The sequence below is a fragment of the Nelumbo lutea genome, chromosome 1 (genome assembly GCF_056320005.1).
Source record: "Nelumbo lutea isolate HS-2025 chromosome 1, American lotus-T2T, whole genome shotgun sequence".
Taxonomy (NCBI): domain Eukaryota; kingdom Viridiplantae; phylum Streptophyta; class Magnoliopsida; order Proteales; family Nelumbonaceae; genus Nelumbo; species Nelumbo lutea.
In genome coordinates, this window is record NC_142684.1 from 140,607,772 (window position 1) to 140,630,096 (window position 22,325).

The window sequence follows — 22,325 nt, forward strand, 5'->3', positions numbered from 1 at the left end:
AAAGTATAGGAAAGGAAGGGGTCTGTTTGTTTAATTTTTTAAAATGTCAGAAAAAGATTTGCAAAGTTTATAGGAAAGGTTATAGCATTTCTTAGAAAACATAGGAAATTTGAAGGCAAGAAATAAAAAAGGTGACCTCATGCCCATTGTAGCCATAAACAAACTGAAGGGACATAATGTTATATTTGGAAATAATGCAAATGGAGTGTAAATCCCAGTTCTAGGTAAATTTGCATTAAGTTCTCTTTTGTTTGTGTTTGACAACATTACATTTATGCATTGACAAATGACAGATCAATGCATATTTATATTGATAATAAAATTAAAAGTACATTAGTACAAAAGTAAATTTGCATTCAAGTGGGTTTATGATAAAAAAAAATCATAATCTTTATCGGAATTCATGTTTGCATCCATTACAACTTATAGGTACATAGTGGTTGTTAAGACCATCAAGCACAGAGGGTGTCAAACCAATGCTACATGAACGCCTACGATGAATCTATAATCCATTGCACGTTTGTGATGAGTTCATCGTAGATTTGTGATTACAATGAATTCATACATGGGACATGTCGCAATAAACTTTGTCTAGCGCAAATCTGCAATAAAGCTAAAACATACGTGGGTTTGCAATGAACCTCGAACACGTGCGGAGTTGCGATGAAACCCGGACACGCACGGATTTGTGATGAACCCCAAACATGTGCAGAGTTGTGATGAACCTAACACTATTACAGAACTGTAGAATCACATACGTGTGTTTTTAAATTATGCATGCAGGTTTAATGAAAGTATGCCTGCCAAACGATGACGTCACCCACGCCACGTCAGTATAATAGGGTCACATATGGAGAGAATCTGGAAGCAATAGGATTTTCTAATATTGATCCTTTAATAAAATCTCATTTCCTAATAGGAGAGACCCTTTTTCCTAACAGGAAATAATTCTTTCGTTGATAGCTTTAACTCTCTCTATAAAAGGGGGAGAGCAATTCTTCCCTAGAAGACAATACAATATAATTACCTAGGGTTTATGAGAGAGAAGCAACTCACTTCTCTCCTCTCTTCTCTTCCTCCTTCCCCACATCCTTTCTCTATCTTTTTCGTTGCCATATCTGGACTTTTGGAGAACTGACCAACTGCCAAGAATCTATAATGAAAACACAATTAGAAGTTTGTTTGGTAAAAAGATAAATTTATCAGTACAATTGTACAAAACTAATCCAATTTTACAATTTATACGAACTATTTTACACTACATATTTGCATTGACACTTATTTGCATTGTTTCCAAACACAGCCTAAAAGTTAAGGGTTGGTGGCTTGGTGCCAAGCCCTAATTGGCCCAACCCAAGGAACCAAGCCAACCCATGTTCGCATATCATTATCGCTTGGAATTTAAAATGGGCAAGCTTTCAATTCTTTACAAAATGAAAGTGGGTGCAGGCGTGCAGCTTTCGGTTGGGAATTTGTTAAATTTTGAATGGGCCCCAACATGGTTGCGAGCCCGACTTGAGACGTTGGTATGAATTTGAATTTAAATCATCTACGGTTATATTTGTCCAATCATGACATGCCACATCAGTTCTAAATACATGGATGATGGATCCCACACGTTAAGCTGACGTGGTGTACAATGATTGGTCCAGTATGCTCCCGTACCAACCTCGTCCTTTGAATAGGTTGGGTTGCGGTTGAGATCGGACGTTGGAAGCCTTCAGGCTTCACCCAGACCCATTACCCAACCGCACAGGACAGGATGTCTGTGTCTCACAATCAGACACGAGGGAAGCCTCAACTCTCAAGTCTGTCAGAGTCGGACCAAGGCACCAAGCCAAGGTAAACTTCAAGGACGAGGAGGCAACGAGGGCCAACAGGCCAAGAACTCGCCAAGGGGTCGGTGGATCGTTCCTATATAAATTCATCGCATTCAAAATACCTTTCTCCTCCTCATTCTCCCTCTCCTGCTGGGTCACCTTTAGGTCTCCGACGCCCGCTGCCTCTGAAACCCCAATATAAGCCATGTCACATCGAATGATGACGATGAACAAAGACGACGGTGGGACGGGATGAGGAGATTAAGATGATCTTCTGCGCGAACGGGAGAAAATGCCGGTGGGAAAAACTCTTCGCCTAGGTATTTTAGTCGGAACACCTAGCTGCGACAACAATCACCATGTCAAGGTTGGTAGCTGCAGCTGAAAAGAGCTTCTCTTTGCTCGTATTATTTGTTTCTCTTTTGTTTGCCCAGTGGGGTTGTAATTTTCCTGCCCTGCCCCCTCCCCCGGGTGAAGTTATGAGATTTAGAGGCATAATCTTCTTAGACGTGTTATTCATCAAAAAAAAAAAAATCTTCTTAGACGTGTTCGGTTCCAATTCTGTCTCCAGTGTAGCACTTTGACATGTATACCTTAGGGCTTTAACAAAACCAGAGCGTTTTTCTCGCGTTTAGTTTGTGAAAAAGTTCCAACTTTTTAGCTTGTTCTGATATATTTGTAAGAATTTATAGGAAAAAAAAGCTTGTACGCCAATCATTATTCTGTTTCTGATAGCGTGCATGCATGTTTTACAATACTTGTTCGTGCATTGGGTTGAATGCTTTTAGGTATGGAAGTTTCATATTGCGCTGGTATCTTTTTCTTTTTTCTTTTTTTTTTTTTCTTTCTTGACTTCTATTGGATACGAGGGATTCAAGATGGAATGTAGCATTATTTCACAAACGGGGATAATGTAGAAGACTAGAAGTTTTTAGGCAATTCACCTTCAGGCAACCGTAATTGATTACAAATTATTATTAGGTCTGTATTGAGTCCACCCCTTCAGTCACCAGTCACCTATCCAACAAGTTCAGCTGTCTGTAAATTTAATGTGTTTTGAGAGAGTTATGACCATTTTACGGTAGGGTATTACTTTGTGCTGGGATTTGATATTTTTCCCTATATTTTTTGGGTCTATCTTGGAATTGTTTTTGGTATAATTGGTTTTACTAGGATTAGTAATGGGCATGTCTTAGTTTTGAAGCAAGACAAACATTGCAAAAAGTTCAAGCTAAAATGTGATTATGGCGAATGGTAGATATTTGTTGCTTGAGGAATCAAGGGAGTTTTGTGAAGAACAAGGATGGGGAATTAATAAGTTGGGTTTGAGGAGCAAAAAACAAATGAGGGGAAAAAGATGTTGCTTTTTTATAAAATATATACACACATCTGTGTGTAAACTAACATATGACAGTAAGCCCCATATGTTCTTAGTTTCAGAAGATTTAAAAAAGGACCAAATGTAGATAAATTTGTTAAACATTACTGTTTGACCATGAAGCATAAGTTTCATCTATGCTACACATGATATGTTGAGACAATAGGCATACACCTTGGCCAAGTGAGGCATAAGCCTCATGTCTTAGTGTCAAAGCATATATGTTAAGGCATTCTTATACTTTCTTACCCAAGGCATATTACCTCTTCTTGCGATCTGAATGCCTTTTAGAGTACTGTCAATAATGAATAATGTTCTATTTTATTAAGACTCTGGTGGTGAACACAATGAATAATGAATAATGTCCAAAATAATGTTCTATTTTGGACAAGGACGGAAAAACTGACTCACCAATAGAGTGAGAGGATTTCCAAATGCTTGAAGTTTCGGTTGGTGGGATTGGAGTCCATCTAGGTCGGAGAAGAAGTGTGAACAAGGAGGGAGATGTTGAGCCTCTAGAAGGGGTGAAGAAAGCCAGAAAGACAAGCAAGTTTCATTTTGTCCATGTGTCAAAGGTTTTTCAAGGCTAAAAGATGGATTGATTGGGGCAGGTCCTTCCAATAAACATAAGAAATTCTACAGGAGGAAGATATTAAAAGTTATATAATCGAAGAAGAAGGGTGATGAAAGGAGGGGGGAGGGGGGGGGGAGAAGCTTCAAGCTGTAGTAGGTGAGATAACGTCGACCTCGACAGAGGAAGGTCTGGAGGTTAGGCTAGGGTCAGGGGATAAGGAGGGAGGTCAAGCTGGTGGGAGTAGTCTCACTTTGTTTCAACAAGCTGGAAAAAGGAGGGGAATAAAGTAGAGATTAAGAACCTGGTTGACAGGGAGGTTAGAATCGGCAAGATTTTAGGGCTTTTTTTTTGGGGAGGTGAGGAGTTCGCTAGAAGAGTTCTTGAAGTATTTGAAAAGAATAAAAGGGAATAGAGAATGTAGAACTTGTTAAGGAAAGAAGAACAAGTTTGGGACGAGGGCGATGACAGATATGACGAGATGTTTGAAGCTGATGACTAGCTAATTTTTGACTGGGGGGTTTCTGTTTTTCTTTTTGCTTGTTTTGTGTCTTTCTAATCCTTCTGTTGTGGTAGTTGGATTGGGTGTTATCTTAATACCCCTGTTTGGGTTGTAATCAGTTTTGTAAATTTTATCAATAAGATTTTATTTTTACTTTTCAAAAAAAATGAACACATGTTGCATAGTGCACCTATATATTCAAATTTTAATCAAACTACAGCTTACTAACTTGGCAAAGCCTTATGCTGGATGCCCAAGGAAGCTACAATCAAATGGTTCACTTCCATGTGTTTTCCAAATGCCCATTATTTCTGACATATTTGATTGCTTCAAAGAATTGACATATTCTTTTACACTGTCTTGCTTATGTGGTTCAATTTTAGTTCATGGTTAGTTCTGTTTTGCTTAGGCCTGCATGGGAAATGTGATGCTGTTGTTGAAAATGCAGGTTTTTTGCATTTGGAAACATTAGGAGAGTTTCACACCTCATTCTCACAAACCAGAGGGCCAGTTATTCAGAAGCAAAGAAGCATGGGACACTTGTTACAGTTGGACTACCTTCCTCTCTATGCAGATTATACTCACAGTATAAATTTTCTGGCAGTGGATGTTCTCAACTTACATTGCACAAGGCAAAGGAAAATTTATACAAGAGTAGTTATTATAAGAGCTTCCCTATCATCTCAGCAAGTAAGACTATGACAAACCATGCCCAAATTGCTTGGAAAAGGCTTTCGCAAATATGTTCTTATAGTGGCTCAGCTTTTCCACCAATAAGTAGGTTTGCCTGTGCTATGAGTTTGGCATTAAACAGGTCGCACCTAGTTGCTCCTAGCATTTTTGCTTTTTTTATCGGAGAGGTAGCATGGACCCAGAAAGCTTGGGCCGATACAGAGTATTTTCCAAAAGGGAAGACTCTATACATGCATGCACAAGATGGGCATGTTTACTTGACCTCATTCATTTTGTCACTCTTGGAGGGTTTCATTTTGCTCCTCAGATCAATCTATTTGGCAGTTTTGTTCTCACCCATCATGGCAATGGCACCATTTGCAGATTGTTTTGGTGTGCAGTTTAGGAAAACATGGCTTCATCTTGTCCATCTTACCCTAGAAAAAGCTGGTCCTGCTTTCATTAAATGGGGTCAATGGGCAGCTACACGACCCGATCTCTTTCCTAGAGATCTATGCACTGAGCTATCAAAGCTTCAAACCAAGGCACCTGCACATAGCTTTGCCTACACAAAAAGAACTATTGAAAAAGCATTTGGTCGCAAGCTTACTGATATTTTTGAAGAATTTGAAGAGGCACCTGTAGCATCTGGAAGTATTGCCCAAGTACATCGAGCTTCCTTGAGATTTCGATACCCAGGTCAGCAGGTCAAGCCTATCTTAGTTGCTGTAAAAGTTAGACATCCTGGAGTTGGTGAAGCAATTAGGAGAGATTTTGCCATTATTAGCTTGGTTGCCAAAATTTCAAAGTTCATACCTACCTTGAAATGGCTGAGGTTGGATGAAAGTGTACAGCAGTTTGCTGTTTTTATGATGTCTCAAGTTGATCTTGCAAGGGAAGCTGCGCATTTAAGCCGATTTATTTATAATTTTCGCAGATGGAGGGATGTATCCTTCCCAAAACCTCTATATCCACTTGTGCATCCTGCTGTCTTGGTGGAGACCTATGAGCATGGGGAAAGCGTTTCCCACTACGTTGATGAACTTGAAGGGAACAACAGAATTAAAAGTGCTCTTGCTCACATAGGGACTCATGCACTTCTGAAGATGCTTCTGGTATAGTTTCCATAAATTATTCTTTTGTTTTACCTGGAATAGTTCTTTTTGTTGCTCAATGGTGCTGATAATTATGAGTTTCTTGTCTACTACTTTTCTGTTGATGATGGCTAAAAATTATTATTGCTGTGCCTTCTAGGTTAAGTTAGGTTTTATATATCGTCTGATCTTAACCAGTCAATCTGACCTGTGAAGCAAAACACTACCCATGATCCATATTTGGAATCTTTGATGATCTTGTCCCAGAGGTAGTTTTGCAGATGAATGACATACATTTATTGTTTTCTTGTGATTGTTTATGGCTGTAACATGACTTAATTGTTGTCTGTACTCATATGTGGAAGTGCGTCTCTGTGCCTCTATGGCAGCTTAAAGGTTTGCCCATAGTCAGCTTCCTCTGGTTTTTAGTTTATATTACTGGCAACTGAAGCAGTTGTAGCACCTTAGAGTCATTTACACACCACATACATAGATCCTTAAAATTTTGTAAATTCAAGAAACTCTAGGTCAATAGTCAAAATCTCTCAGTTCTTGGTTCATGGAACTCCTTCCACAAATTAGTGCTAAATTGGTCTTAAACTCTTGATGATGGGGTATTCATACTCTCATGGTTTTATTTGTTTCTCATTTATTTCTCAATATGCTTAATGCTTGGATAATTTTCCCTTAGTGTAAGTGATCTCTCTAGGAGTCCCATCTTTTACTTTTACATGCTTCCTAGAGATGGGTTGGAAGAACCAAAATGTCACACAAGAGTTCTGTATATTTAAACTTTAAAGAATGTGGGTGTACATCATTGCGGGTCCCAAGCCTTGATAAAGGAATAGGGTTGTGTCGGGTTTGTAGCGGGCATACAAACCTTAGCCAATCCAATATGAATACAGATGGAAAGTAACTACTGACAACGTCATAGAGGAAAAGGTCCATATGATTCCTTTCTCCCCATATGGACTGTTGTTGCTAGTATTTTTTTGGAGAAAGGTAAGGTAATCATTCTATTAATCTTGAAGCACTATCAAGAGGAATATCGAAGTATCAACTGACCCATATACAATGACTGAATAGAAAGTATCAAGCTCCTCAAAATATACAAAAAGATTAGCTTTAAAACAAGAGTATCCACAGAAAAGTGAGAGAAATTGGCAATTGATGGAGATTCTCAAGTTGTAATCAGGTGGGTGAGGGCTGAGGAATCAGGTCATTGGTTGTATAATCTCAATTTTTTTAAGGGAAGGCTGGGAAGCTACATCTTTGGCATCCAGCATCAGCAACACCTTGGCCAGGTATATCTAAATATCTGGTAGATTTTGTGATGGTTGTGTATTTTGGGTTATGCTATTTGTTGGGTTTAACTATCTGTTTCAGTGTGGCTTATTTTTTTCCTCCTTCCCTATTTCTCTCTTCAATATAATCTCTTTGATACGTTATTTATCATGAAAAGAAGTAATTGCGAAGGTGTCCTCCTATGACATCCAGATGTCTTTAACATACCCATGTCAGGCATGAATGCTATTATTTATCCAATATGAAACTGGAAACCATGTAGAAACTTTGAAAGTATATTTTGTAGCACTATTATGTAAATGTCATATTTTAGTCAATGGGGAACACTGCTTGGTATAATGGAAAAATTTTGGGCTGTCAAATGTGATAACAAGAGTTTGAGTATAAGAGCAGCCACTTCGTGCAAAAAATGCCAAGAGTTAGGACCATATCCAGTCTAGACCTCCCAAGACCCCAGATACCAACATTGGGTAATAGCCTTATTCATCATAAAAAAAAACATTGGGTAATCATATTTTAGCAAATCATACTATAAATAATCTATACATGTTATAGAAGCTTAATAAAATTTGGCAGGATGTAACTAATTGAGAAGTGATATTTAGCAAGCATATCAAAAGACACTTGTGCCCATAACACATGCTTTTGGGTGGTATAGTTGGGTCGTTAGCAACATAATGGTTCTTGACTCCTTTTTTTTTTCTTTTTCATTTTCCGTTTTATTGGTAACCGTTCACTTTATTAATATGTAAAAATAAGATATTTAGAATGAGAATATAAATTAGTGGATTTGGTTGGAGGGGGGGGTGATTTAGGGGTCAGATGCCATTAGGGAGCAATCCCTCTTGAGCCGATTTAACTTCAGGTTGGGTTAGGGGTGAGGCCTTGGCCAACCTAACCCAATCCAAACCTGACATGTCTTTATATTTGTATGTATAAATCTTGCATAAATATGTATGTATGTATGTATTTATGCATGCATACATAATAGTTCTTGACTCCTTTTTTTTTTCTTTTTCATTTTCCGTTTGATTGGTAACCATTCACCTTATTAATATGTAAAAATAAGATATTTAGAATGAGAATATAAATTAGTGGATTTGGTTGGAGGGGGGGTGATTTAGGGGTCAGATGCCATTAGGGAGCAATCCCTCTTGAGCCGATTTAACTTCAGGTTGGGGTAGGGGTGAGGCCTTGGCCAACCTAACCCAATCCAAACCTGACATGTCTTTATATTTGTATGTATAAATCTTGCATAAATATGTATGTATGTATGTTTTCATGCATGCATGCATTCGTGAGCATGTGTACTTGTGTATATGTATAAATGAATTTAAGTTTGAAGGCAAAAATATTCTAGTATTATATAAATACAGTACTCCTAAAGCACCATGACTTTGTCCTTGTACATATTATATTGCTAAAGCCAGTGAACTTTAATAGGTCTTAGATATAAGAACATTTTAACATAACCCTCTGATAGCTCGGGTATAGACCTTCCAGTTCTGGAAGTTTGGGGCAAGCTGATCCCCCCAAGGATTGGTGCTTTTTGTTGGGAAGCCTTTTTGGGAAAATGTAACACTTGTGACTTGCTCCAGAGAAAAAGACCTAATTGGTGCATCCTTTGTAAGGCAAATGGTAAGAGTTGCTATCAGTTACTAATATCTTGCTCTCTTGTTTCATATATTTGGGAATGGTTTTTCTCTTTATTTGGTTGCAGATGGACGCCCCTGCCAGATGTACAAAGCTTGTTCGCCTCTTCCTTTTTTCAGGTGGCTAAAGAAGAGGGGCAGAATTCTTTGGAGATGTGTCAGAGCTGCCATATGCTGGACAATGTGGGAAGAAAGAAATTTAAGGATCTTTAATGAAAAGGAGAGGAATAAGGAGGTCATTATTGAAACAATTACTATTAGAGTGGTGCATTGGGTGAAATCTCTAGATTTGTTTGAGAATATCTCCGCAGATATGATAAGAAAGAAATTGGAAGGAAGTGGCCAACTCAACACCTGCTAAAACCAAGATAAGTCCCATTTGGTCTCCCTCGACCTTTGGCTTTACTGAGATGAACTTTGATGGGAGTAGTGAAGGTAATTCGGGGCCTTCTAGAATTGGAGGAACCTTTAGGGATGAAGATGGGAAAGACAATGCTCTATTCTCTAGCCCTAATGGTGTAGGTGATTCTCTTTGAGCTGAGATTTTGGCTGTGATGGAAGGAATGAAGGCGGCGCTAGAGCTGGGCTGCCACAAGCTCATTATTGAAGCTGATTCAAAATCGGTTATAGGATGGCTGCAAGAGGAGAAAAGTGGCCTTTGGAAGTTTGCTAATGAAAAAAGAATGTTCAACCAGCGAACACAAGGTGTGGAGATTCAGTTTCAATGGGTAAAAAGGTGTGCTAACTCTTTTGTGGATACCCTTGCTAAGCAAGGGGTGGGAAGGGAAAAATTGTTTTGGGCCATTCTGTAATTGAATCATATTTCTTTGGGGAGGGTTAAGAGAGTTTACCCCTTCCTAGTCCTTTGTACTTCTTTCTTTATTGAAAGTTTAATGAAGGTTTGTTATAGATCTAGAAAAAAAAAGAAAGAAAGAAAAAAGAATGAAAGAGGAAAGAAAGAACATAAGTATAAAGAGGTTCTTTTTTTCTATTCTCTCTCTCTAATTAAATAAAACAGAAATTTCATCCTTGTTTTTTTTCCTATTTTACTTTCCATTTTAAATATTTATCATATGAAGTTAATAACTTTCTTTAACTGCTAATTGTTATGAGTTTGCTCTATTAAATACTTATTATTGTTGTATTATTTTTGAAAATAATGAAATTAATATATATATATATATATATATATAAGATTTTTATCTTTAAGATGTGATGATTTGCCACATTTTAGAGGAAATTTAATGTTCTTAATAAAGAGAATTGCTATTTTTTTCAATTAATATACATGCTAAATGGTAAATAAAACTTGGGAACTAGCTAAAAGTTCTTTTGTAAAATTCTTATCGCCTAGGCGTTGCCTAGGTGCCCAGTGTCGCCCAAAAGTTCTGGTTTTGGTGATTCCTTGTCACCAATTTGTATCTTTTTTTTTTGTTCTATTATAAAACCCTCTTTACAGTAAAAATATACAATGAGAATGGTTCTGGATTCTGATAATTAGTAACAAACTTAGCGAATTTGAGTTGAGATGTATCATTTAAGAATCAATAAGAAAATTTGAGAGAGAGAGAGAGAGAGAGAGAGAGAGAGAGAGAGAGAGAGAGAGAGAGAGAGAGAGAGTTTCTTGTCTAACAGAAATTTGAAGCCTTAGTTTAAACAACTATTTATTGTTTTTCAGGTGGACAATTTTATCCATGCAGACATGCATCCAGGAAATATCCTTGTCCGTGCATCTCAGAGCAAATCTTCACGGAAAAGGCTTTTCAAATCCAGACCTCATGTCGTTTTCCTTGATGTAGGCATGACGGCTGAACTTTCTAAGAGTGATCGAATTAATTTACTGGAGTTCTTTAAGGCTGTTGCCCTTAGAGATGGCCGCACAGCAGCAGAGTGCACCCTGAGATTATCAAAACAACAAAACTGTCCGAATCCAAAAGCCTTCATTGAGGTAATAAAAGATATCTAGTTTAAACGGAAACATATTGATTTTACACTTCTTTCTGGAATTTTTCACTTGTCCAAAAGCCAAACATATCTCTTTTACTCAACCTACAATATTGTGCTTTTTAATTTCTTAGGATAGATTGTACAATTACCATGCCTAATTGGGAAATTTGTGTTACTTGATTCGTGGATATGAAAGATCTTGTGTACCCAAAATGTTGGTAGGAGAATCTTGCTACCTTGATGATCTTGATTTTCCTTATGTTCCATCTTCTCTAGCATATGATGCAGGAAGTCCTGATTCATAATGAGCTAGGTCTTACTTGATTTTTGTTAGTGAACTAGTCTTGGGGAAGTATGTTTATCCCTTGTGCGATGTCTAAGACTTTTGTTCTATATGTACAAAACATAGTTTTGAAGCTGTGAAGGTGAAGCTAGGTGACCAAGGAGTGCCTAGAAGCCTAGGTGCCCGCCCAGTGATGAGTTTTGCAAGTAAAAACCTCTAAATCCTACATCGATTTCTTATTTTGCATGGTAATCAACAATTATCTAAACTGATAATGAGCAATAATATTCAAAACATAAAAATAATCATATTCATGAGGAGACATTTAAATTTATTAATTTCAATATTTCAAATATAATATTGCAATAGAATAATAAAGTAAACTCTGAATATGGTACTTCTATACCAATCATCCCTCAAGTTTTTACATAACTTTTCTTAAAACATTCTCAAGCACATAGTATTCACAAAAAGACAAAGGAAAGTCATAAGCCAATAAATCATGTGTTATTCAACCATTTCATCATCCTTTATCAAACAGCCCCTAAAGATAAGTTTTCACATAATTTTTCTTCAATTAAAACATTCACATAATCTGCTTACATGATCTTAATTTAGATTTTAGGGTATAAAATTCCCAAAGAGGAAAAAAGGCATTCGTGTATAATATAAATAGATGCAGAAAATATGCTGAAAGTTAATAATTATTCAGTGTATCATAGTGCAAGTTGAAGGGGCTAAAGGGTCTAGGGGCAGACCAAAATGGGTTGAAGTAGTAAGAAATGGTTTAAGCATTCATAATTTAACAATGAAAATAGCAATGAACAAAACGGAATGGTGAGGGGCTAGGGGCAGACCAAAATGGGTTGAAGTAGTAAGAAATGGTTTAAGCATTCATAATTTAACAATGGAAATAGCACTGAACAACGGAATGGTGAAACATGATTCATGTAGTCAACCCCATATAATTAGGACAAGGGTTAGATGATGGTGATGGTGTTTATTTTAATAAACTGAATCAAGCAATCAAAATATGCTTTTTTTGATAGGTAACCAGTCAACCAATCAAAATATGTTAAGCTTGTTTTAAAGTGCCTTCCAACTTTCCTTAGTGCCTAGGTCCCTGCCTATGCCTAGGCATGTGCCTAATGGGTTTTGAGATATTTAATTGAAGGTGCTAGATCTAGAAATTAGAGCAGCATTCTTAAGGCACATTCAATCAAAGCTTCAACAGTGGTCTGAAAATGCACAACATCTTGAGTTTCATATTATATTAATGAATTCTTTTTTTTTTAATTTATTGTGTGTGTTTGTGTTGTATTAATGAATTTTGTGCATCAGGAGTCAGAACTTGTTTATTTTCTGGTCTTCTGGTTCAGAAATGCTGTACAGAGAACAACTGTTTTGCCTCTGGCAATTAATATATGCAGAGATATATCTTTTTGGCTTTGTTTTTACTATATATGTTTTACCAGGAAGTAGAGAAGTCATTCAATTTCTGGGGCACTCCAGAAGGTGATGTTGTCCATCCTGCTGAATGCATGCAACAATTGCTTGAGAAAGTCCGGCGTCATAAAGTCAATATTGATGGCAATGTTTGCACAGTGATGGTGACCACATTGGTTCTTGAGGTAATTTCCTTTCATTCATTTGTCTTTCATTTTATATTTTTGTGTTAGCAATATCGTTATGTGTACCTGCATGTCTTTGACTTGTGAATGAATCAAAATTAACACATTATTAGAATGTTAACCATGCATGTCAAAAAAATATATTCCTTTTGAAAATCTTTTTATTTTTTTGAAGAAGGTAACAATTTCATCAAAATATAAAAACATAGGGTACATGAGGACATGTACAGCTGCAAACAATGACTCTCCAATGAAATTACAAGGGTAACATGCAGTCATTTTACTCAAGGCATTCACTACTTGAGAGAATGGATCTCATCTCCTTGCCTTGGGTTTCTAGATCCCTTTTAAGAGTCACTAGGAAACACACTGTTAACAAGAAAAAAGGAGACCATAGAGATATAATTATGAATTTATTTCTTTCTTTGTCCCCAAAACCAATGATACCTGGATGCCTATACTAGTATTATCAAAATTTTGACTTGTTGATCAACTAGTTAGTTGAGGGCCATGCTCATTGCATCACTAACTGGTCTATTGATACACATGATGCAGTTGACTGGGGAAACTATACATTGACTAGGTCAACTAGTTCACCGTAATGTTAATAGTAGAAATCACTAATTGCAGATTTAGTCGAGTTTCTTGTGAAAGAAAAGAGGGGGAAGATGAAGATTTCAGCAGTAGAGAAGAAAGGAGGAGAAGAAAAGAGTAGGAAGTCAACCAGGATTGTAAAATTAATCCTAGCCGCCTACCTCTCATTATATTTATACTTAACTTAAAGGATGAGATATTACATGGATGCCCTTAGTAGGGCGGCTACTAATATAGTTGAGCAGTCACAACTTAAAAAAAAAACATAAACTAATGGGCCTAAAGCCCAACAACTTCCTAGCTAAATAAAAACAACTCGGACCAACTCAACACTCCCCCTCAAGTTGGGAGTAAATGTCACACATTCCCAACTTGCGTAGATCATGCTCTAGCTTGTTCTTTGCAACACCTTTTGTGAGAACATCAGCAAGCTGCATATCAGAAGCAATGTATGGAAGACAAACTTCTCCAGAAGTTACCCTTTCTCTGATAAAATGTCTATCCACCTCAATATGCTTAGTTTGGTCATGCTGAACTGGGTTATGGGAAATGTTAATTGCTGCCTGGTTATCACAGTATAGCATCATAGGTTCTTTTGCCTGTACACTAATTTCTTTTAATAGGGAACGGATCCAGAGAAGTTCTAAAACTCCATGTGCCGTGGTCCTATATTCGGTTTCAACACTTGATCTTGCCACCACTGTTTGTTTCTTGCTCTTCCATGAGACAAGGTTACCCCCAGCAAGGGTGCACACTCCTGAAGTTGATCTCCTGTCATCAAGGCATCCTGCCCAATCTGCATCTATATAAGCCTCTAGTTTCAATTGTCCATGATCAGTAAACAATATGCCTCTGCCCGGGTGTTCCTTCAGATAAGCAAGAATCCCGTCAATTGCCTCCCAATGCTGGACTCGTGGAGCATGCATGTATTGACTTACTACACTTATTGCATAGGAAATGTCTGGTCTTGTCATACACAAGTATAGCAGTCGACCCACAAGTCTCTGATATCTCCCAATGTCCTTTACTGGTTCACCTTCTGATGCATTGATTTTATGGTTCTGATCAATAGGGGTGCTGATTGCCTTTGTTCCAAGTTTCCCTGTCTCTTGAAGAAGATCCAAGACATGATAAAAATTCCATGTTTTAATCTTGCAATTTCAATGCCTAAGAAGTATCTTAGTTATCCAAGATCCTTAATTTCAAATTCTTTATGTAGATTCCTTTTCATACCATTAATCTCACTCAGATCATTCCCAGTGACAACAATATCATCCACATAAATAATTAGGATAGACACCAAAGATCCTCGTCGCTTCACAAACAAGGTCTGATCGGATTGAGTCTGAGTGTAGCCAAAAGCAATCAAGGGCCAAGAGTATGACTTCTTAAGCCTGCATACCTTTCCCTTTTCAGTATCATTGCAAAAGCCAACAGGAAGATCCATATACACTTCTTCTTGCAGATCCCCATTTAGGAAAGCATTCTTCACATCAAGTTGAAACAAGGGCCAAGAGTATGAGGCAGTAAGAGAAAGAAGTATCCGAACAGAGGTCATCTTTGCAACTGGTACAAAGGTCTCTAAGTAATCAATGCCATAGGTCCATGTGTACCCTTTTGCAACAAGTCTTTCCTTGTACCTTTCTATATTTCCATTTGCCTTATATTTTACTGTGCAAACCCATCTGCATCCAACTGTCTCCTTGCCTTCTGGTAGATCTACAATGTCCCATGTCTGATTCTTAATCAAAGTTGCCATCTCTCCCTGCATAGCTGTTTTCCACTCAGGTTTGGAGAGAGCCTCACTAACACCCTTGGGTATAGACACTGAATCAAGAGAGGAAAGAAAAGCACGGTAGGAAGGAGAAAGTCCACTGTAGGATAAGTACTGTGAAATACAATAAGCAATACACTTTCTCTTCCCTTTTCTGAGAGCAATAGGGAGATCAAGGTTATCTGTAATAGTGTTAATAGAATCAATGAGAACTGAAACAGTAGCGGGACCAAGAGGAATACCTGAATCCATGCTAGCTGAATCTGGAGTCTCCAAGGAATCGACAGGAAGTGATGTGAGTTCTGTTGTAGTGGAATGAACCTCCTTGTGAAGTCTCTATCGTAAGTAATGCTGAGAAGCAGAACGTAAAGGAGGTGGCAAGGTAGGTGACACAGGGTGGTGGTCAAGCATATGAGTAGACACAGGGACTAGAACTGGGAGAGGAATAGACTGCTGATTCACTTCCCCAAAACACTCCCCCTGAGAAGGATTCTTTGAGAAGAAGTACGTGGATTCAAAAAAGGTGATATCCATGGTAACATACCAGCTTCCAAAGACTGGATCATAGTAGCAGTACCCTTTTTGATTCTTTGCATATCCAAGGAAGACACACTTCTTTGCCTTGGGATCAAGCTTCGAACGGCGAGGACCAAAGATATGTGCAAAGCAAATACACCCAAACACCCTGAGAGGAATGTGAAACATCTCCCTCTGAGGAAAAAGGAGACTAAATGGGGTGCTGAATCCAAGTATACGAGAGGGCACCCTGTTAATCAGATATACTGTTGTGAGAACCGCATCACCCCAAAACCGAACTGGAGCTGTAGATGTGATCATCATGCTTCTTGCAATCTCAACAATGTGTTTGTTCTTCCTTTCTGCAACACCATTCTACTGTGGACTATAGGGACAACTGCTCTAATGGACAACACCATATTCTAACAGATACGAGGCAAGGTGTCTTTCAAAATATTCCTTGGCATTGTCGGATCAGAACACCTTTATTCTTGTTCGAAACTGTGTTAGTACCATCTGATGAAATTGTCTCACCAAGGATGGTACTTCATCGCGGGATTTCATAAGGTAAATCCAAGAGTATCGTGAGAAATCATCCACAAATAAGAGAAAATATCGATAGCCTCCCATAGAAGGAACCTGGTAAGGGCCCCATACACCCGAATGAATAACATCAAAAGAAGATCATCTTTTATTACTAGGTTTAAATGAATGTCTACAATGCTTTCCAAGTTGACAACCTTCACACTCTAGACTTGACAAACTAACAGACTCAAAAAGTTTTGGAAACAAAAAACTCAAAGAAGAAAAAGGTAAATGGCCCAAACGATTATGCCAAAACATAATTTGACCCACAGACCCTGACTCACTATCCCTGTTGACATGATGACTCTGATGAGGAGGAAGTACATCCAAGAGGTAGATTCCATTCACTTCATGACCACTCCCAATCGTCCTCTTTGAATCCAGATCCTGCAAAATACAATGACCAAGAGAAAAAATTACTGAGCAATTCAGGTTCTTAGTCAAACTACTAACAGATAACAGATTAGTGCTCAATCTGAAAACATGAAGGACAGAGGGTAGTGAAATAGAATCATTAATCTTAGGGTAGAGAAATAGAATCACTAATCTTGACAGATCCCTTCCCATCAATAGGAACATGGGATCCATCAGCTGTATTGATCCTATCTCTACCAGAACAGAGTTGGTAAGTTGAAAAAATAGTAGAGCTCTGGGTCATGTGCTTCGAGGCTCTAGAATCTATAATCCAAGGAGGTCCCTCCTTACCTGAAGTAGAAACATAATTTGTAGTGATGTGTGAACTACCTGTGTGAGTGAAGGAAGTAGAGTGGACTCCACCAGTGCCACCTGTACCTTGCTGTCTGCTTGCGGCTGAATTGGAACTGGCTGTATCCCGCTAGTTCAGAAGTAGCCCATACCTCTCAAGTTCGGCCCTTACTACAACAGCTGCAACAAACTCCAGAACAGCTGTAGTAGGAACAGCCAGAATGTCACCAGTAACTGCCATGTGTGCATTTCCCTTCTTATTTTTCAATCTAGTCGGCACAAGATGTTGGTGAAGCTACCAACAAGTATCTCTTGTGTGTTTAGGCTTCTTACAGTAGTCACAGATCAAATCTCTTTTATCTTCCTTCTTGATTTCACTGCCACTCCGATCTCCACTTTGTTTAGGTTTCACAACACTTACCATGGCAGGCTAATCAGGAATAAGGTTTTTCATCATCACATCTCTCCTGCACTCCTCCCCTGACACAAAGGCATATGCTTGGGAGATAGTAACACTGTCCCTGGAAAGAAGGTGCTGTCGTGCAATATCATACTCAAGATTAAGGACAACAAGAAATTCAAACACCTTATACTTCTCTAGATGTTTCTGATAGGTAGCTGCATCCTTAGTGGTTTCCCAAGCAAATGTCTCTAAATGGTCGGTCAATCTCCTGCCACAAGGTTTTAAGGGCTGAAAAATAGGCTACAACAAGTCTATCTCCCTGCCTTGTAGAAATAATCTGATTTCTCAACTGATAAGCCCTAGCAACATTCTCCCTATGTGAATAGGTTTCTGCAACCCCATCCCATATTTCCTTAGCTATATTTTCCCATAAAAAAATTTTACTTATATGGGGCAACATGGAATTACACAACCAAGTCATCACCATATAATTCTCCTGTACCCACCGGGAGTTGCTAGTTTCAGATTTCACCTCTTCACCAGTGATATACCCTAATTTCCCACGAGCACCAATGGCCATCTTTGCAAATTGTGACCATTCTAAGTAATTTGCACCATCCAACCTAACTGTAGTAATGGTCCCAGCCCCGAAAGGGTCTCTAGCACCTCTTCCCACTGGTCCCATTTCACTCCTGGGCTTATTTTCAACTCCGTGGCCCTCCATGCTTCTCAAAAAATGTAAAGAAAATAACTGAAATTTGCAACAAGATCAAACAAAACACTTTTTGGAACCAACAACACCTTTCTGGTGTCTTAGACTTTCTTCCTACAAAAGATTCATTTTCTATGGGACGGGAGAAGAGAGAGAAGAGGCAGCCGCTCTCTCTAGAAGCCTCCAAATCAGGCAGGACTTGAATCGCCCCTTACAAAAAACTCCAACCCTAAAAAATTAGGGCGCCACTTCCTAGGTCAAAATTGAAGAGTCCAATAGAAACAAGACTCTTTCCCTTTCTCCAAATTTTCTTGATTTTGATGAGAACCCTAGACCAAATACAAGGCACACAGATCCACCAAAAAAATCCAAAAACTGGGCTTACCTGAGAGCTTCGATCAGCCTCTTAAGTCACCATGCAGTCGGCCAATCTAGGGCTGCATGAGAGAACAACTTCAAGGAACCTTCGGCTCGCTTTGATACCAAGTAGAAATCACTAATTGCAGATTTAGTCGAGTTTCTTGTGAAAGGAAAGAAGGGGAAGATGAAGATTTCAGCAGTAGAGAAGAAAGGAGAAGAAGAAAAGAGTAGGAAGTCAACCAGGATTGTAAAATTAACCCTAGCCGCCTATCTCTCATTATATTTATACTTATAGGATGAGATATTACAAGGATGGCCTTAGTAGGGCGGCTACTAATATAGCTGAACAGTCACAACTTAAAAAAAAAAACATAAACTAATGGGCCTAAAGCCCAACAACTTCCTAACTAAATTAAAACAACTCGGACCAACTCAACATTAATTTAAAGCTCTATTTGTTTGTATTTGCCTCTAATTATTTAAAATTATATAATATATACTTTGTTTTGTTAAATGCATGCCGTTGCTTTAACTGTTTGTAATGGAGCATGGTCAGCTGATGGTATATAAAACATAAATAAGGTATGAAATACAAGATGAGTGGAGGGGAGGTTCTTTTAAACTATTTTTCAATCAATGGTGTTCTGGTATGGAGTTGCCACAAACAAGGGGAACATCAAATAATTAAAGGTTCAACTTTCTTTTTAAATAAAGGCTGTAACCCCCCATCCTGGCATATTCTGTCAAACTTTTTTTTTAATGTTCACAAGCAAAAACTGTAAACTAAATTTTTATTATCATTCTTTTATTGCATATTTGCAGTCTATTTCAACTTATTTATGAGATAATATCAGTATCTTAAATTGAGGATCTATCTTTTTTGGGTTGGTGATGAATCATGTATATGGCCTGTACATGTATAGCTTGCTGGTGCCAGACACGATATGTACCTGATGTGACACCAGATACTGCATGGACACTTATAGAATATGCTTTATTATTAGCACTTCTAAAATATGTAAAATATTATGCCTTTAACATATTGTACTATGAAAATCTTATATGCTATAAGTTTAATTTCACTTTTGCAAGATGCAAGTATCAGTAAATGACGCTAATCTTCAAATACTAGTATTAGAAGAATGGCATTAGCTTATTAAGTGGGTACATGTACCTGTACATATATCCTTGTTCATGATGATATTTGCATCTTAACAAAGTCCAATTGACACGTAAGATTTTGGTGGTGCTTTTTCGTGTGAAGTTTACCTGATTGTGTAAGAGAAGCTACTAATGTCTCTTGGAAGTAGTTTTTAAAAGCACAAGGGGCTTTTTGTGCCCGAGGTGCAAGGTGCAGGATTAGGCACACACCTTTTTTGAAGCAAGGCACAAAAATTTTGAAAAGGTGAATGCCACCTTTAATATGGTAGCCATGTAAGACACGTCATTTGGTGCATTCCTAGGTGCACCTGGAGCATGCCTTTTGGAAGGGGCTGTGCTGGGCCTGGGTGAGGCACATGCCTTGAAATGTGCCTTGCCCGTGCGCCTAGGTGTGCCCTTTAAATCATTGCTTAGAATGGTATATTTATATCTCATTTAAAACATCTAAGGATGCTAGATGAGATAGGATTCTAGTGTTTTAAAGTTTCAAGGCTTTCCTGACTTTTCCCTTTTCCTGATATGTAATCAGAACAAATTTATTAATTCATATCCAACCTATCTCAGCCTTAGTCCCAACTACATGAGGTTGATTATGTGAATCCTTTTTGCCATTCTACTCTATCAAGAGTCATGTGTTCTATCAACTTCTATGTCCATATTTTGTTTCTTACCTCTTCAAACTACATTGGTACAATCATTGGTTGTCTATGCACATGACTAGTCCATCTCAGTTGAATTTCCCTCATCTTGTCACTAATCTAATATATATATATATATATATATATATATATATATATATATATATATATATAGATAGATAGATAGATAGATAGATAGAGATAGAGATAGAGATAGAGAGAGAGAAAGACCTATATTAAAGGAAGGTTTTCAGGCTACAGCCCCACACTATTCAAACACGTGGCCTCCTCATTTTTCTGAAAATCTAGACATGTTTCATTTTCTGAGAAGTTGTTGTTACCACCATTCAAACAAGTGGCCTTCTCATTTTCTGAAAAGCTAGACACGTGGCAATTTCTGAGAAATTCCTGCTAAAGCCCACAATCCACTACCAGGCTACAGCCCCCACCATTCAGACATGTGGCCTTTTCATTTTTCTAGAAAGCTAGACATGTGGCATTTTCTGAGAAGTTGCTGCTACAGCCCACTACCACCATTCAGACACGTGGCATCTTATTAATTCAAGAAATAGGATTAAAAAAGTGGGTAGTTTCACTCCTAAACATTCTCAATAGGCAGTTATTTATTAGCTTAACACATGTTTATCCATAGTCTATTAAATACAAATGGTGGGACCCATTAAAAGATTACCATAAACCCACGTTTGTTTTCAAATGATTTTTTTTTTCAAAAAGAATACTTTATTAATTACAAACTTGATTTAACTTTTAGGAATCAACCTAATTTAACTTTTAAAAATAAATAACTCAAAATAGATTTATTAGATAAATAGTGAATACCAAATAAAGTGGATTATTGTTTACCAATAAGATCTCATTTAATATCTCAAATCAAATTAAAAAAAACATAAATTAATAGTGGGTTTCAAATAAAAAGGCCAGAATAGATTGTCAATTACAAAGATGTAAGACCCATATTAGCTTTTTTTAATTTAATTTTTGATAACTAAATAGTAAACTTCAAACTAAATTATACACACATTTTGTTACCCTGTACTTAGTACAGGGTCATTCTCTAGTTTTCATAATGAAGGTAAAAGTATGGTGTTTGCTTTTCTGACATTTTCTTTGCCTTTTTTCCTTCTTTTCTTCCCTTCCGTTGATACTTTCATAGGGATGGCAGCGGAAGCTTGATCCAGACTACAATGTGATGCACACACTACAGACATTACTGTTTAAAGCTGATTGGGCGCAGTCTCTCTTTTACACAATTGAAGGGCTCATGGCCCCATGAAAGGTGCTCATTTATTGCTGTTCCTCTCAAACAATTTTTGCAGAGTGAGAGTAAAAAATGAGAAAAATATACATGTATCATGGTGGTCTACAGGAGTAACATCATGTTTGGTTTTCTATCAATAAAAAAATCACATTTTAGGCATGTTTCTACATTTTTTGGCTGCTCCATGTTTGCTTTCTGGTAAGGTTTTTTGTGAGCAAGCTATAAGCCTTTTTGTATTATTTTCTGTCATTGCTTTTTATTACTGCTGTTATTTTTTCATCGGTGCTATTTACTTAAGCCTCACAAGTTACAGAAACTAAAGGAGTTGCACAGGAAAGAAATAAAGTTGACATTCTTTTCCTTTTTCCATTCATATCGTTTCTATTCGCATGTATCTTTTTCTGGAGTTTCAGTTCAATGTCCTCGCATTGCATTGTTTTTTAGAATGAAATGAGTATAAATCATCCACAGAAGCAGCTTGGTGCAGACTCGTCCAACCTGCCTAACCTATCAACCTTTATGTCTAGTTGAACTTGCATTTTCAGACGTGTGGTGGCTTGGGATGAGCATCCACAAGTGAATGGTAATGTTGGGTTTGATTTGATGCCTTAGGCAACTTAAGTTGACTTGATGGTAAGTTTTTTGCTGTTACTAGAGTGGATGTCATCCAGGATCAAAAAGTAGTTTGTGTTGGGTTAAGTGGACTAATTTTGGATTGGTTTGGGACATGTTATGTGTTATGT

General features: G+C 37.7%; 1 protein-coding gene across 2 annotated transcripts; it reads left to right on the forward strand.

Moving 5' to 3' along the window:
- The first annotated feature begins 1,542 nt into the window (after nucleotides 1-1,542).
- Nucleotides 1,543-21,955, forward strand: LOC148877966 (uncharacterized). Of its 2 annotated transcripts, XM_088947355.1 has the most exons (6): nucleotides 1,848-2,187; nucleotides 4,720-5,778; nucleotides 5,881-6,058; nucleotides 10,673-10,942; nucleotides 12,700-12,855; nucleotides 21,478-21,955. In XM_088947355.1, the coding sequence occupies exons 1-6, from the start codon at nucleotides 2,180-2,182 to the stop codon at nucleotides 21,595-21,597; spliced, it is 1,791 nt and encodes a 596-aa protein (XP_088803481.1). In that variant the 5' UTR covers nucleotides 1,848-2,179; the 3' UTR covers nucleotides 21,598-21,955. The 2 variants fall into 2 exon arrangements, with proteins under 2 accessions (XP_088803475.1, XP_088803481.1); XM_088947349.1 differs by having other exon boundaries at nucleotides 1,543-2,187; nucleotides 4,720-6,058.
- Nucleotides 21,956-22,325: the final 370 nt, after the last annotated feature.